General features: G+C 40.6%; 1 protein-coding gene across 2 annotated transcripts in view; it reads left to right on the top strand.

The window, feature by feature from the left end:
* The window catches only part of GRAMD4 (GRAM domain containing 4), a 206,808-nt gene that overhangs the window by 171,109 nt on the left and 17,876 nt on the right, over positions 1-17,823 (top strand). For both annotated transcript variants that reach the window (XM_073619708.1, XM_073619709.1), the window contains 4 exons: positions 1,951-2,098; positions 4,527-4,620; positions 5,038-5,122; positions 12,410-12,478. In XM_073619708.1, the coding sequence (XP_073475809.1) occupies positions 1,951-2,098; positions 4,527-4,620; positions 5,038-5,122; positions 12,410-12,478 (396 nt within the window). The remainder of the gene's footprint in view (positions 1-1,950; positions 2,099-4,526; positions 4,621-5,037; positions 5,123-12,409; positions 12,479-17,823) is intronic.

The following is a 17,823-nucleotide window of genomic DNA, read 5'->3' on the forward strand; positions in this document are numbered from 1 at the left end:
AAAGATGGACTATATGCAGATGACCTTATTCTATTTTTAAAAGATTAATTTTTTAAAGGTAAACTTAGTGTTGGCCCTTTTGGTAGCAGACATTTAAAAAAAAAAAAAAAAAAGTATTGTCCTCAATGTTTGTTCTCACATAAATGCCTATACAGTCTAAACTCATCAACTTCCCTGTTCATTTGGGGTAAATCTAGACCTCAACTAAAACTAACCACTCTTCCTAGACCAGGAGAGGAGTTATGGATGGCTTTACCTCATGTTTTCCATACCCGGGATCGGTTTGAGCAGGGTTTGGAGAACATTACTATAATTCTGGTGCCAAATCCAAACCCTATTAAAGTGAATGGAAGTTGAATAATGGGGGGGAGAATGGCCATTTTCTATAATCAAGTGAATGCCAAACAAATGACAATGGGGGTCTGTGTATTGTCCTCATGAACCTGTACCAAAGCAAAAACGTTTTGAAATTCAATGTAGAGAGGAGCAGTGGTTTTTTTAGTAAAGCTTAAAGTATTTTTGAACACACTGCTTCAAAGGCCATTGTAATGCACCCTATAGAATTACATGCCTATATTTTCATAGAAAAAAACATATATTTTTTACTCTTTTTTTTTTTTTTTTTCAATCTTCTATATGGCTGGCATGTGTTATCGCAACCTAATCTGTCTCCCCTAAATGATATTAAAGGCTTGGCTTTTAAAAAAACAAAAACAAACATGTTATACTTGCCTGCTCTGTGCAGTGGTTTTGCGCAGAGCAGCCCTGATCCTCCTCTTCTTCCCCGCCGGCGTTCAGTCTTGCGTAGTTGGGACATACTGAGGTGAAGAGGTTACCGCACACAGGTTCTTGTGCTTATTATGCTTTGTCTGTTGAGTGTGTTACCATAGTTCTCTTAAAAGATGACCAGTATCTTCAAACTGGTGAATCTTGGCTTAGAATACAGTTGAAAAAAATGATTATTAGTTTGATTTGTCACATTTTCTTTTGATAAAGTTGCATCAAAGGGTATGAAAAGTGTTATGCCTAGATGATATAGATGTTACATCAGTAGTAAGTCTGCAGCAAATTTATTAACTAGGCATTTATATAGTGTTACCAATTTTATGCAGCTCTCTATGTACTGTAGATTTACATCGGTCCTTGCCTTCAAGGAGCTGACACACTTGGGTCCCTATCTCACATGCAGATTATATTGTATAAAACAAATGTTTGGGTACCAGATAATTAATGCATGGGACCTTACACCATTCTGATGAGCTTTACAAAACTGATTCTGATCATGAAGACCTCTAATTGATTGAACTTTTCTAGTGATTCATCTGACTCACTCCGATGGAGGTGATCCTGCATTCTGGGTGGGGTCCCTCTGCTGTACGTCGAGCTGTATCTATAAATCTCCACCAGATTTAGCCAGTCAGAAAATTTACAGAATTCTTTGACCAATTCTACATTAGAAGGTTTTGCTAATCAGTACTTAAGCCTGTTGATGTGTAATCTTCAAATTGTGTTTAAATTTAAGGGCCTGTTAACACCACACCTTTGCGATCCAGATGCTATTCTGCATGCACGTTTTTTATTCCATTCCAGTGCACTCCAGTGCTTTTTCCTCTTCCTTTTTTTTTTTTTTTTTTTTTTTTTTATGCCAAAGTTTCCTGTATTTTTTTCCTGGTTTGGTTTTTCCTTTGCTCTAATGTGTTCCAGTATGTTTTTGATGCATTTTGCCGCATTCCAGATGCGTTCCATGCAGAAAAAAATGCAGCATGTTCTTTTGTTGACTACACTGGAACGCCCTACACTGGTGTGAACTACCATATTGGAATCCATTTTAACTTCTGTCTGTGTGCTTTTGATGCAGATCATAAACACACTGGACTGCATGTGTTGTGAACTGGCCCTAAATGTAGATAAAATCGAAAACGAAGATAAATATCTTGTACTTCCTTTCAGATACAAACCGTGTCTTCAAGAAGTAATGTAGCCACAGGAGCTCCACAGGGAGTAAGCCGCGATGAAGAGGGAGGGCGATATCACAGTACAAAAAAGAGCAGTTTTCATGAGATCTTCAGTTTAGCTGAAACAGAGCGACCATTGCCAGGTAATGCATTAAAGTGTGTGTGTGTGTGTGTGTGTGTGTGTGTGTGTGTGTGTGTTTTTTTTTTTTTTTTTAATACATGCAGAAGCTTAAGGAAGTACTCATCAGACTAGTGTAATGGTATCTAGCAATAAGATGATTTGCAAAACATGCATGCACAGGTACAGAAAATTCACACAGGTGTCATGTATGGTGGTTGTGATAAGATGAGCTACAGAATATAAAAAATATTCTGCATTCAGCAGCAAAAAAGTGTACAGATAGACCTTTTTTGTCAAGACTCTTTTATAAAAGCTGTTTTCAAAAAAACAAGTTTTACTTGATGCTTTTTATTTTGTCACATTAAGCGATTCGCTGCAGATGCTGTAGGTAAAGCTACACAGATGCATGTTACTTTTCAGCATGTCTCATGCATTTTGAAGTATATAGGGCTTTATATATAGCAAGCTAGTTACTACTGCATCTACTTTTGTGTTGTGCATAAAGCGGAGTTCCACCCGTTTTTTAGTTTATTAAAGGTCAGCAGCTACAAAAAGCATAGCTGCTGACTTTTAATAAACCGGAACTTACCTGCCCCATGGTCCAGCGATGTGGCCCCCCAGAGGCTAGCTCCTCTCCCCCTCCTCTCCTCGGCGTTGTCATGGTAACTGTGGGCACCCGGCTGTGACAGCTTACAGCTTCATGGCTGGGCACGCACTGCGCATGCACAAGTTGCAATGCACTCTTCTATTGGCCAGCCAATCTTCTGGGACCTGAGTTGTGTCCCAGAAGGTTGCTGGCAGGGAGGGGCTGCCTAGGGCGAGAGGAGGAGTTGCCTAGGTGGCCGAAGATAGGAAGCAGGAAGTCCCACGAAAAAAAGGGTACAAAATAACATGCCAAATGTGGCACGTCAGGGGGCGAGGAGCGCTTAAAGCGGAAGTTCCACTTTCGTGCGGAACTCTACTTTAAGAAGGACCTGCCATCATATTACAAATAATAAACAAACACAGCAGTGTAAAAGACATGAATCTAATTTTGCTCAAATGCAGGGACAGAACCGGCAGTAGAATCCTCAGCATCCAATAGATAGTGACGTTTTAGCATGCTTCCTGCATCATGCTGTGGTCTCCCCCATCCTCTCCGCCTGATAAGAGCAACAAATAAAATTATTAGCGTCGTTTTCTGAAAGTAGACACCTCATTAGATCAAATAGGTGGTACATAAAGAATTAAAACCATTTATTCATGAATGCATCAGTATACATAGAATCAATATTTTTGTAATATAAACATAATGGCTCGGTGCAGACACTATACAGAGCCAATCCGAGCAGCTCTGTACTATGTGTTCACTGTGATGACCAATTACAGCGATCACCAATGTAAACTGTGTTGTGCTTACATTGGTGAGTCTGCCCCTTCCTCTTACAGCGGAGAAAAGAATACTACTGTCATTGGTTCCATGTCACAAGCAAACCGCTGCTGAAGATAATCAAAGTTGTGAACAGTTTTTAACCCTTTCACAGCCCCCATTTCAAACTTGTGTCTCTGCGGTGACATGTATATTAACCCCTTCATCGCCTCCTTCCTCTGCATATGACCTCTACCTGTAGCCCCCGTTCACATCGATGCGATTTGACATGTCAAATCGCATGCCAGATCGCAGCCTATTGCTGGCAACAGCACTGTTCTAATTGGTGCGACATCGACTTTGCGGCGCCACACTGATTTCCAAAAGTAGTTCCTGCACTACTTTTTGGTGAATTCGGGGGCAATTTCAATAGACATCTGTGCTCTAACCCACATAGATGTCTTTTAAATCACCCCTGAACTCTCACTGAAATGTGGATTTGAAATCGAGTGAGTTCAGCTGAACTTGCAGGGTTTCAAACCCGCATTCAGTGTGAACGAATGTATCTAGTGGACCATAACCATGCTCTTGTTTTAACCCCCTGAATACCAGCATGTTTCAGTTTAATAAAAACTGGCAAAAAATGTCAAAACCTTGGGGTGTCTACTTTCAAAAACAGGCCATTCTGTACTGGCATTTTTCTTTGATACAGTATATTTTATAACCAAATGTAAAGGGAAAGGTGTTTCCAAATTTTCTGGTCTTTTGTTTAGTTATTCATTGTAAAAACAGTACAGATACAGAGGTTATTAAATAACACTAAAATAAAGCCCTAATTGTATTAAATTTTTTTAAAATGTAAAACTCATTTAGGCACAGTATTTTGCGACAAAGTAGTTGTCAGTCAAACGATCACAACACTGAAAAATTACCTGATATTGAAGGAGTATTACAAACTAGTACTAAATTGATTAAAGCATCTATAACTAAAAGTTCTACTGGATTACAATATTCTAGGTGCTTAGCATAGATGAGTTAAACCCCTGCATTTAATCAATAAACTGCTGTAACTTTTTTCTGTAATTCAATCTTTTACTCGCAGCTTGTGAAAATGGCTGGCGTTGTTGCTTGATTAACAGAGACAAAAAAATGCCTACTGACTACATCAGAAATGGTGTCCTTTATGTCACTGAAAAGTAAGTGCTGCTTCATCTCCACTCTCAGATCTAGTAGCAACAGATAGTGAACTTGAACATGTTATATAAAACATAGCTGATGCATTGGGTTACTTCTAAATATACACGGCTCACGTTTATGCTGAAATAATTACGCTTTTACTCACCTTTGCCATAAAAAGCCACTTATTTCTGGTCGGTGGCAATTTAGCTAGGCAGTTCTACTATGGACATCTGATTAGTAGAAGTTCTAACTGCATTATTCCAGCTTTTTAGAATTGTTGTCACGAGTAAGCTTTTTAACCAAGTAACTTAAAGGAAATAAGCCATCTAAGTAAATGTTCGCATAGCTCGGTGTGAGGAAGCTGGAATATAACTTATTTCTAGCTCTACAAAATTAGCTGTCATGAGTGTTTAACATATATTTATTTATTTTAGCTACATATGCTTTGAAAGTTCCAGATCTGGATCATCAAAGAAGAACAAAATCATAAAACTAACCGACATTACAGACATTCAGAAGGTATTTATTACCGTTCTCCATATAGTGGTATATATGGAATACTACTTGACTATCTTGTTTTAGTCCCAAATTGATGTGCCTGTCTTTGTTTCATACTCTTATGAGCACATAAAAAGAGGGTTAACACAACTTGGGGTGTGAGCATACAATGCCAAATTCCAGATACTACCCATAAAAGGAGAATTACTTTTCAAAGTCAAGGGACTTAAAGGCATTGTGGGTATGAGTCGCACCTTAACCGTAACAAAAAAACATAATGTTTCATCCAGTTTCGCAATGTAGCAGAAGGTGAATCATTGCCTTCCTTCCGGGAAGCACGTTGTGACCAGGTGATGGATTCTATACACAAAACCATGTTGAAGGAAGGGGCCGTTGGGGGTGCGCCCCAGCGGTGATTCCTAAACAAATGGCACATCAGTTCTTGCAGGAGTCCCTACACCCCCCTTTGACATCTACACCTATATTGGCATCTTTTTTTTAGTTCAGGCACCAATGGTGGAAAAGAAGGTAATCTCTCTGGACTAATATATGATCAAAAAAACTTTAAACTGGAAGCAGTTAGACATTTTTAATCTTTCTTCTTACTCTGAGGTGGAGGCCCATGTTCTGGGGCTTAGTTTAGGCTCCTTTATGATCAGGAACGTAGATCTTGTACATATAGTAAGGCTGAGGAAACCTGGAAAGATTTCACAGTACAGAATTTCCAGAACTTAAAAACTTAAATTATTGGACAAAGGTGTTTTTTTTTTTTTTTTTTTTTTCCCCGAGCCTGAGAGCGAGGAAAATTCCTCCTCCTGATGAGGGTAAAAATATAGCCCAAAACCTATTCTATCATTTCAAGGCCAAATCGGAAAAAATGTCCAACTACGGTCTAATCCCTTAATATGGGCATTTCTTAGGCGCACCTTGAAGGACATAGAACAATTGTCCTTGGATAGTTGCTTCACGTTTAATCTGATGTTTTCTCATCAAAGAACCCTCTGCACACTCTTTTTGTTTTTCTGCTTTGTTTTTAACAGATCATCACGTGGGATTGATCCATTTTACATGTACCAATAAACTTTTCTTTTATGATACCTAGTGGTGGTGTTGCCGTTAAAATCCCAATTAGGGGGTATTTTCTTTCTGTACACTTAGTGACAACACTCAGATTTTAGTGAAGCCCTCCAACAAGGGATGCCATAATAATAAATGGGGACCAATATGTTAAAATTTGCCAGAATATCTTGCAGAATGAGGAATGGTATCAACAGGTCCCGCTAACTCTAATGGATGAGATGAGGTCACGATAATGTACAATGTATGTGGTGGTTATTTCACCGTTTTTGTTTTAATGGGATTGAATAAATGTTTTATCTACTTGAGTTGGTAAGATGCCTTTAACCGCTTCAGCCCCTGAAGATTTTACCCCCTTCTTGACCAGAGCACCTTTTGCGATTCGGCACTGCGTCGCTTTAACTGACAATTGCGCGGTCGTGCGATGTTGCACCCAGACAAAATTTACATCCTTTTTTTTCCCCACAAATAGAGCTTTCTTTTGGTGGTATTTGATCACCTCTGCGGTTTTTATTTTTTGCGCTATAAACAAAAAAAAGTGTAAATTTTGAAATAAACGTAATATTTTTTACTTTTTGCTATAATAAATATCCCCCAAAATTATATACAAAAAAAAACACCTTTTTTTTTTCTCAGTTTAGGCCGATATGTATTCTTCTACATAGTTTTGGTAAAAGAAAATCGCAATAAGCATATATTGATTGGTTTATAGTGTCTACAAAATAGGGGATAGTTTTATGGCATTTTTATAAAATTTTTTTTTTTATTATTAGTAATGGTGGCCATCTGCGATTTTTATCGGGACTGCGACATTATGGCGGACACATCGGATACTTTTGACACTATTTTGGGACCATTGTCATTTATACAGCGATAAGTGCTATAAAAATGCACTGATTACTGTGCAGATGACACTGGCAGGGAAGGGGTTAACCACTAGGGGGCGATGAAGGGGTTAAGTGTGTCCTAGGGAGTGATTCTAACTGGGGGGGGGGGTGGGCTACAACTCGCATGACGGGGAGCAGTGATCTCTGCCATGACATAAGGCAGAACGGGGAAATGCCTTGTTTATATAGGCACTTCCCCATCCTGCGGCTCCGTGGCATGATCACCCGGAGACCGGCGGACATAGAGTCCGCCGGTCCCGCGGGCACGGTCACGCTGCCTGCGTGCCTGCTATCCCGCCCATTGCCCACCGCTGCCATTGTGCTGACGTATATGGGCGTGCAGCGGTCAGCGAGTGGTAACTTTGGAAGGTAAGGCTCCTTTTGTTGGTCCACTCTTGTGAGCTTAAAGTGATTGTAAACCAACCCATTCAGTTTAAAACTGAAATGAAAGGCAAAACATTTGTGTATAGATATTAAAAAACATAAAGTTTCCTCTGTTCTCAGCTGCAGAAGAGCTGGGGGAGAAGCAACAGTACACTGATCCTCACAGTGACAGGCTGTGCAGGGGGTGTGTGTCAGGACAAGTCTGATCTTATGAGGAAAGCAGGCTGAGTTCCCAGCAGAGCTAGAGAACTGACCACGGTGTGTTCTCCTGCTTAGTGTGGTTAGTTTTTAATAGGAAAGAATAGGAACTGGCAGGAACACCAGGGATTTTACACAAAGGAAGCAAAACAAAGAGAACAGGATACTTTTTCATACAAGCACATGGTATACCAGGCACATCAGGAATATGCAATGTTGGGGTAACAAACACTTTAACTGTCTGTCTCCTGCAAAAATATCTTACCTATATATTATATAAGTATTTGAGTGTTTTCACCACAGGGTGGCACTGTGGACAGCACAATTACTGGTATACTATGCCAAATCCTAGAATAAGAATATATTGGAAAAAATTGACTTTTCAGGCATATTGTACTGTTTAAAAATAACAATATTTATTTACTACAAATCATTAATGAAAAAAGACTAGGACAAGGATAAAAACATTTTACTTAAGTGAATGTGATTTAAAAAACATGTCTCGGTAACCAACCAAACAGTCCAGAATTTAATTCTGAACCTGGCATGGACTGGGTTGGTGGATTGACAAATATTCCTAATGGTTTGACAAATAGGCCCCTAAAAGATAATACATGTGCATACATATAAGATTATCGGAATCATCTATCGTGCAGTGGTTACAGTATCTCACAAAAGTGAGTACACCCCTCACATTTTTGTAAATATTTTATATCTTTTCATGTGACAACACTGAAGAAATTACACTTTGCTACAATGTAAAGTAGTGAGTGTACAGCTTGTATAACAGTGTAAATTTGATGTCCCCTCAAACTAACTCAACACACAGCCATTAAGGTCTAAATGGCTGGCAACAAAAATGTCCAAATTAGGCCCAAAGTATTAATATTTTGTGTGGCCACCATTATTTTTCAGCACTGCCTTAACCCTCTTGGGCATGGAGTTCACCAGAGCTTCACAGGTTGCCACTGGAGCCCTCTTCCACTCCTCCATGACGACATCACGGAGCTGGTGGATGTTGGAGACCTTGCGCTCCACCACCTTCCATTTGAGGATGCCCCACAGATGCTCAATAGGGTTTAGATCTGGAGACATGCTTGACCGGTCCATCACCTTTACCCTCAGCTTCTTTAGCAAGGCAGTGGTCGTCTTGGACGTGTGTTTGGGGTCGTTGTCATGTTGGAATACTGCCATGTGGCCCAGTCTCCGAAGGGAGGGGATCATGCTCTGCTTCAGTATGTCACAGTACATGTTGGCATTCATGGTTCCCTCAATGATCTGTAGCTCCCCAGTGACAGCAGCACTCATGCAGCCCCAGACCATGACACTCCCACCACCATGCTTGACTGTAGGCAAGACACACTTGTCTTTGAACTCCTCACCTGGATTCCGCCACACGTGCTTGACACCATCTGAACCAAATAAGTTTATCTTGGTCTCATCAGACCACAGGACATGGTTCCAGTAATCCATGTCCTTAGTCTGCTTGTCTTCAGCAAACTGTTTGTGGGCTTTCTTGTACATCATCTTTAGAAGAGACTTCCTTCTGGGATGACAGCCATGCAGACCAATTTGATGCAGTGTATGAAGTATGGTCTGAGCACTGACAGGCTGACCCCCCACCCCCACCCCTTCAACCTCCTGCAGTAATGCTGGCAGCATTCATACGTCTATTTCCCAAAGACAACCTCTGGATATGACACTGAGCATGTGCACTCATCTCCTTTGGTCGACCATGACGAGGCCTGTTCTGAGTGGAACATGTCCTGTTAAACCGCTGTATGGTCTTGTCCACCGTGCTGCAGCTCAGTTTCAGGATCTTGGCAATCTTCTTATAGCCTAGGCCATCTTTATGTAGACCAACATCTTTTTTTCAGATCCTCAGAGTTCTTTGCCATGAGATGCCATGTTGAACTTCCAGTGACCAGTATGAGAGATAGAGAGCCAGAACACTAAATTTAACACACCTGCTCCCCATTCGCACCTGAGACCTTGTAACACTAACAACTCACATGACGCCGGCGAGAGAAAATGTCTGTCTGGGCCCAATTTGGACATTTTTACTCAGGGGTGTACTCACTTTTGTTAGCAGTGGTTTAGACATTAATGGCTGGGTGTTGAGTTATTTTGAGGGGACAGCAAATTTACACTGTTATTTAAGCAGACTATTCTACATTGTAGCAAAGTGTCATTTCTTCAATGTTGTCACATGAAAAGATGTAATAAAATATTTACAAAAATGTGAGGGATGTACTCACTTTTGTGGGATACTGTGTATATATAAAGGGGTTGATACAGCCAAACTAGAATAGATCAATTCTGCTTCAATATTCAAAAGGTGCAAAAAATTGCTCGACTAGTTTTGCGCTCTGAGCGCGCTTCTTCTGGCGCTATATAGATATAATGTAAACAAGAAAAAAAAGTATAATTTTGTTACTGAGGTAAGGCAGGCAGGTAGCACATGGCCTTCACAAGGGGTACCCTGCCTATAGTGACTACTACAAATGATAATAATGATAAAGCGCATGATTTTGGGCAAATTAGACCCCTTTCAGCTTACAAGGGGGGTGGTTAGTCCCTTTCAAAAATTTCCCTGATGGATGCTTCACTAGACGTGTGTGTGTGTGTGTGTGTGTGTGTGTATGTAATATGTAAATATTTTATATTTTTTTATATATATATATATATATATATATATATATATATATATATATATTAATTATAATAAGTAAAACGCACACATATTATGATATATTTAAGCTGGAGCTAATTTGGGCACTTGAAAGATGCCAGGGCGGTTGTATATTAAGCATGAACTTGGAGGTGTCTACATGCATCAAATAAGGCTAGCTGATTGCTAGATTAAATACCATTCATGGCTCAGTGTATATAGTCCATAATATGCACCTTGGAGCACTGAGATCCCAAAGAATGGGCAGGTTCTGCCTAAATATTGTTATTTTTAAAGAAATAGTACAATATGCCTAAAAAGTCAATTTTTTTCCAATCCTATATAAAATCTTACCTATATAGACCGTTTAAAATCAAATCTTATGTTGATATTGAGTGTGCACAACACTGTCAGATCTCACTACAGCACAACTTTAGAAATTTGAATGCTACCTTGTTATTGAAAAACGTGAAGCAGTAGTCGGACATACAATTATTTTCAACATGATTAAATATAGTGTTTGACTCAGCTGAGTCACAGAAAAAGGGTACACACTGGACGACTTGTGCCAGTCAGTATTTGCTGTTAGGACTAGTAGTCTAGTGTGTGGAGGCTCAAACTTTTGTACATGGTTCCTGTCAGTTAAAACTGAACTTTGGGAACGGGAGGCTGACATGCACTCTCTACCTCACCATTCCTTTTGCTGCCACTTGGGGGAAGTGCTCAGCCAAGACAAACAAACGTTAGGAAGTGAATGTCTCTTTCTAATATAATTGGGTTGGTGTAACACTCTTAACAAAAACCTGTACTAAGCTTAAATATATCAAATTAAAGAGAAAAAAAATCCACTTAAACTTGCTACAGGTGGTTGCTAGCAATTACCTTGTAAAACGGTGAACTGGGGCGGCACAGTGGTGTAGTGGGTATTACTCTCGCCTAGCAGTAAGAAGGGTCGCTGGTTCGAATCCCGACCACGACACTACCTGCCTGGAGTTTGCATGTTCTCCCTGTGTCTCCGGTTTCCTCCCACACTCCAAAGACATGCTGGTAGGTTAATTGCATCCTGTCTAAATTTGCCCTAGTATAGGTATGAATGTGAGTTAGGGACCTTAGATTGTAAGCTCCTTGAGGGTATAGGGACTGATGTGAATGTATAATATATATGTAAAGCGCTGCATAAATTGATGGCGCCTATATAAGTACCTGAAATAAATAATAATAAATAACTGTTAACTTCAGTGCTATGTGTGAAACAAAACCTAAAAAATTGTAGAAACCTTGCTGGTGCTATTTGCATGGAACTAGTGATCTGCTGTTGGTGTTATTTGCACACAATTAGTAATCTGCTTTTGCCTTGCAAAACTCAAATTTCAACCTAAACCATAAATGGATATTGGCTTTAAATGACAACATATATGAATCAGTGCAGTGTTTATACACCAACTCCCCCAACTCGTGCTGTGTAAAACTTATCAATGCCCAATATATAACCAGTCCAAATAAAGTGCTTTTCCACCATGCCAGATCCTTATGGCCTGGTATATAAACCAGTCCTCAGCGCGTTAACAACACCCTTTATTTCCTCCCAGTTATGGCACCTTCTCCAGCTCTTCCCTACCTCCATTCAAAGGAATTACCAGGATAGAGACCGCAATAGTGTAGTATGTTTTATTTAAAATGCACTTGCAGGCTGATAAGCATTGAGAATTAATAGCACCTCCAGGTCCCAGGAAAAGTGTCTGTGTGCTCCAGCAGCCACAAATGACACAACCGGATGTGATGTCTGCGTAGCTCTGCCCAACTAGTTTTGTCGGTATGATGTCATCAGGGTATAGTGTCTACTTCTTGTTATGTTGCCAGACTGGGGTGGTGCACAAAAAGAAAATTTGTTCTTTATAGAGGGACACCAGAAGGGGTTACTTTTTCTGAGAATTGTCTGTAGCTTTTATAAAAGTGTAATGGGGTAATGTAGTGAGAGTCAAGCTTATATAAGAATAGTGCATACTTAAATTCAGAATTGATGCAGTCTATAGGTTGTTATATTTCTTTGCTTTTGTTGTGCTCTTATTTATTGAATAATATGTTTTTCAGTATAAAGTTCTTTCGGTACTCCCAGGATCAGGAATGGGAATTGCAGTTTCTACCCCCTCTACTCAAAAGGTATTTATTACATTTTTCACTTTTAACATCTTTGTAAATCATGCTGTTAAATAACTTTTGACGCTGCTCTCACTAACTGCTGTTATTTTTGTCCTGATCCAATTTTCTTTTACTTTCAAAGTGATTGATCAAACTTCTGAATTTGTTCTCATCTCAGCAGCCACTCCTTTTTTCAACACAGTAACCTTCAACTTTGGCTAAATTATCCTTCTACCAGTGCCTGCCCCTGTTGTACCAGCTTACAACCCTGTCACAGCAAATTTTCCAAAATGTTGAAGCAGTCCCAGGTGGCTGCATGACATTGGAGGAAAAATAAAACAAAAAAGGCATTAATATGCTCTGTAGGAACTTAGGTATGCGGTCTCATCTGCCAAGTAGTCTTCACTAATATACTGTATTTATCGGCGTATAACACACGCCGGCATATTACACGCACCCCAATTTAAGAGGGAAGTTTCAGGAAAAAAAAACTTTTTTTTTTTTTTTTTAACCTCCCTGGCGGTATGATTATTTCGGATTTTAGGTGCTGAAAGCGGTACCATTATTTTGCATGGAAATTTGGCGTTTTATATTGTAGGTCTGTAAATCTTAACAATAACACACTTAAATCTGTCCAAACCAGAGTCTAGTAGATATCCCGGGTATGATAAAGTTTGAAACACAAAAACATAAATTATAATATAATAAAAAAAAATAAATAATTAAAAAAAAAAAATAGTAATAAAATAAATTTCCCCACAATTCACTATCGCTCAATTCTGCAAGTGTTCTAATTTACTATCGCTGTTTTCTAGCTGGTCTAAAGCCACTTTTGACGTAAAGGGACACTTTTTGGTTGCTATGGACAATCTCCAGTTTCCAGGCAGAAAGAACAGTGTATATCATGTAAAATTGCATGCAGGGCATGGGACAAAGCACTGGGGACAAAAGGGATGTGAAATCATTTCATACAGTACTGTAATCTGTAAGATTACAGTACTGTATGTGTTATGCTTTTGACATTTTTTTTAATTTGCCGCCAGGCTCCGCCCCCGTGCGTCGCGCCGCTCGCAGGGAACGGAGCCTGGCACGGAGAGGCTTCGGAGGAGGACGGAGCCCTCGGACACTGCGGGTGACATCGCAGGATCCCGGGGACAAGGTAAGTAACGCCGCCCCAGGATCCTGCAATGCAATCCCGAGTGTGGCTCGGGGTTACCGCTAATGGTACTGAATTTTAACCCCGAGCCACACTCGGGAAAACTGCCAGGGAGGTTAATAAACCACTTTGAAGCAAAATAATGGTCAGTGAGCATCAATGCAGCCTGATCTGTGCCCATCTGCACCCTTGATCTTCACTGCTGCTTGATTAGTGCCCACCTGCAGCATTGCTGCTCACTGCAGCCTGATCAGTGTCCATCTGCAGTTTTGCCGAAATATAGGCTACCACCGAGGGGAAGGAGGGGACGAGCGCTGCCGAAATAGAGCCGGATCTCCTGTGTACTCAGCTCAGCGCCACGCCCAGTCCCGCCCCTTGGCCCGGATCCTATGGACATAATGCCGGTCCAATGCCAGGACGTTGATGCTAGGAGATGTCCAAGGGGCGGGACTGAGCATGACTGCGAGCCGAGTACACAGGAGAGCCGGCTCTATTTCGGCAGCGCTCTTCCCCTCGGTGGCAGCCTATATCGGCGTATAACACGCACACACAATTTTCCCCCTATTTTAAGGGGGAAAGTGCGTGTTATACGCCGATAAATACGGCATTCACATTTCCTCCAGAAAGAAAAAACATTTTTCATTGCCTATTCCTTGATGTGTTCCCTATCTCCTCCTCCCTCTTTTAAAGGACAAAATAACATTAGATCTTGCAATCCATTCTGTCGGCCCCTCCTCTGACTTTATAGTGTAACACCTTGCACTCCCTTAGCTGATCAAAAGCTTTTCCTTGTTTTCCCAGATCATAGCTTAGTATATGTCCTCTTGCCCTCATTAATTCCCGTCTTCATTCCTTCCTTCTTTCTTTGTCCTTTGCTGTAACATTTTTTTTAACCTTTCCCACTGGCTCTTTTTCTTCTGCACTCAAATCTGCATTTGTAACCACAGTACTCCAAAAACAAAACCTCTCTGGCCCTGCAGCCCTTTCAAGTTAAAGCCCTGTCTGAATGATACCATTTGATACCATTTTCATCCAAACTACGTGAATGACACATTTTGTTGTTAAACCATGTCATTGCTAAATTCTGCCCTTATACCACTGAAACTGCACAGTGATCTTATGTCTACAGAACTAAAGGTTATTGCAGTATACAGGTGCCCAGAGTGGACCAAGAGTGTACGGTGCATTGCACATGAGGTGCAGGGAATGTACAGACAACATTTCTGATAGGAAGGGGCGGTAGTGTTTTAGCTACAAAATAGCTAATACCAAAAATAACTTCTCCTAATTGTTTTTTGTTTTTTTTAGCCTATAATAAGGCTTACCTATTGGTACAGTAAATATCTCCTAAACGTGCACCATTTAGGAGATATTTATTTGTGAATGGGCCGGTGATATCACTGGCGCATGCGCTCTGAAGGAACGGCATGCCTGTGTCATTCCTTCAGAGTTCTGTGACGTAATCGCGGTGCAGTCAATCAGATGGATGGAGGATGCAAACCCAGAAGAAAGACTGGGTGAAGATGGAAGCCCTGTCAGCTTTGTGGCTATTACAGCTCCAAGTCACTTTGGATAAGTCTCTATGAGCTTGCCACATCTTACCACTGGGATTTTTGCCCATTCCTTGAAAAACTGCTCCAGCTCCTTCGAGTTGGATAGTTTGCGCTTGTGAAAAGCAATCTTTAAGTCTGAACACAGATTTTCTATTGAATTGAGGTCTGGGCTTTGACTAGGCCATTCCAAGACATTTACCTTTTTCCCCTTAAACCACTCAAGTGTTGCATTAGCAGTGTGTTTTCTATTGAATTGAGGTCTGGGCTTTGACTAGGCCATTCCAAGACATTTACCTTTTTCCCCTTAAACCACTCAAGTGTTGCATTAGCAGTGTGTTTTCTATTGAATTGAGGTCTGGGCTTTGACTAGGCCATTCCAAGACATTTACCTTTTTCCCCTTAAACCACTCAAGTGTTGCATTAGCAGTGTGTTTGGGGTTATTGTCCTGCTGGAAGGCGAACCTCCATCCTAGCTTCAAATCACACAGAGTGGTACAGGTTTTGCTCAAGAATATCCCTGTATTTAGCACCATCCATCTTTCCCTCAACTCTGACCAGTTTCCCAGTCCCGACTGCTGAAAAACATCCCCACAGCATGATGCTGTCACCACCATGTTTCACTGTGGGGATGCTGTTCTTTGGGTGATGTGTTGGGTTTGCGCCAGACATAGCATTTTCTTTGATGGCCAAAAAGTTCAATTTTAGTCTCATCAGGCCAGAGCACCTTCCTCCATACATTTTGGGAGTCTCCCACATGCCTTTTCACAAATTCAAAACGTGCCATTTTGTTTTTTGCTGAAAGTAATGGCTTTCTTCTGGCCACTCTGCCATAAAGCCCAACTCTATGGAGCATACGGTTTATTGTCATCCTATGTACGGATACTCCAGTCTCTGCTGTGGAACTCTGCAGCTCCTCCAGGGTTACGTTAGATCTCTGTGCTGCCTCTCTGATTAATGCCCTCCTTGCCCGGTCCGTGAGTTTTGGTGTGCGGGCGTCTTTTGCAGGTTTGCAGTTGTGCCATGTTCTTTCCATTTGGTTATGATAGATTTTGATGGTGCTCCTAGGGATCATCAAAGATTTGGATATTTTTTTTATAACCTAACCCCTAAAGGTGTGTGTAATATGTTATGACAGATCATGTGACGCTTAGATTGCACACAGTTGGACATCATTTCACTAATTATGTGACTTCTGAAGGTAATTGGTTGCACCAGAGCTTTTTATGGGCTTCGCAACAAAGGGGATGAATACATACGCACATGCAAATTATCTGTTTTTTATGTCTGAAAAATAGTTTTATTTATATATTTTTCTAATTTTACTTCACCAACTTAGACTATTGTGTTCTGATCCATCACTTATAATTCAGATTAAAAAAACATTGAACTAAAGGCTGTAATGTAACAAAATAGGTAAAAGGCCAAGGGGGTGAATACTTTTGCAAGGCACTGTATATTTATAAACTATACAAAAGGCCAACTAAAATTGTTGAAAGTATTTTTAATACAGTTTACCTGTCATACACAAAATAGGCCATATTAGGTTTGCTGCCTTTCTGCTCCACCTCCTCCACCATGTTCCTCTCAGAGCTCAGGAACAACCCTTTTTTCTTTTGTCCCTCTTTTCTTTTCCTCTCAATGTTGATATATAATTGATGGTGGCTGGGTTGAGCACAACCCTGAGTTGCTTTTATGGTGATGCTGTTGTGGGGTTACAGAAGCAGTGCTGCTTCAAAGCAGGCTTCAGAATGTAGGAAATATGTGTATACTTGTCTGATAATTGAACAAAAATTGTAACTTGCACTTTGTTAGTGATCGCTGTGAATGGCTAAGCAGTAGTCCAGTAAAATCCAAGCAAATAGCCTCTACATATGTATTTCACATGTGTATTTAGCTGTTTTAACTGCTAAAGGACTTGAATTCCTGTCCATCAAATCCTAAGGAGACCTGAGTTTTCTGTGCTGCAGCTCAGTAACTCTTACAGATCTTGTTAATTTCCCAGCCTATGACTGCACACTGTTGAGCTCATATCTCTCTCATCTCACCTCCTATCAGCTTGCACATTGCACAGACTGACACAACCTATTGACTCCTTGTTCTGCTTTTCCCTTCCTAGCTCCCTCTGAGCTCCTGTCTACAGAGATTTGGAGATCGGTACCAAATCAGATGCATATACTTGCACATCTTGCATTTATTATTATTATTATTATTATTATTATTATACAGGATTTATATAGCGCCGACAGTTTACGCAGCGCTTTACAACATTAGGGCAGACAGTACAAGTACAATAAAATTCAATACAGGAGGGAATCAGAGGGCCCTTCTCGTTAGAGCTTACAATCTAGGAGGGAGGGTCAAGTGATACAAAAGGGTAATAGCTGTGGGGGATGAGCTAATGGAGAAAATAGTGCAGTTGTTAGATGGAGGCAGGATAGGCTTCTCTGAAGAGGAAAGTTTTCAGGGATCGCCTAAAAGTGGATAAAGTTGGAGACAGTCTTACAGATTGGGGTAGGGAATTCCAGAGCATGGGCGAGGCTCGGGAGAAGTCCTGGAGGCAGATATGGGAGGAGGTGATGAGGGAGCTAGAGAGCAGGAGGTCTTGAGAGGAACGGAGATGGAGATTAGGTTGGTATTTTGAGACTAGGTTAGTGATG

This window comes from Aquarana catesbeiana, linkage group LG03 (genome assembly GCF_042186555.1).
Source record: "Aquarana catesbeiana isolate 2022-GZ linkage group LG03, ASM4218655v1, whole genome shotgun sequence".
Lineage (NCBI taxonomy): Eukaryota > Metazoa > Chordata > Amphibia > Anura > Ranidae > Aquarana > Aquarana catesbeiana.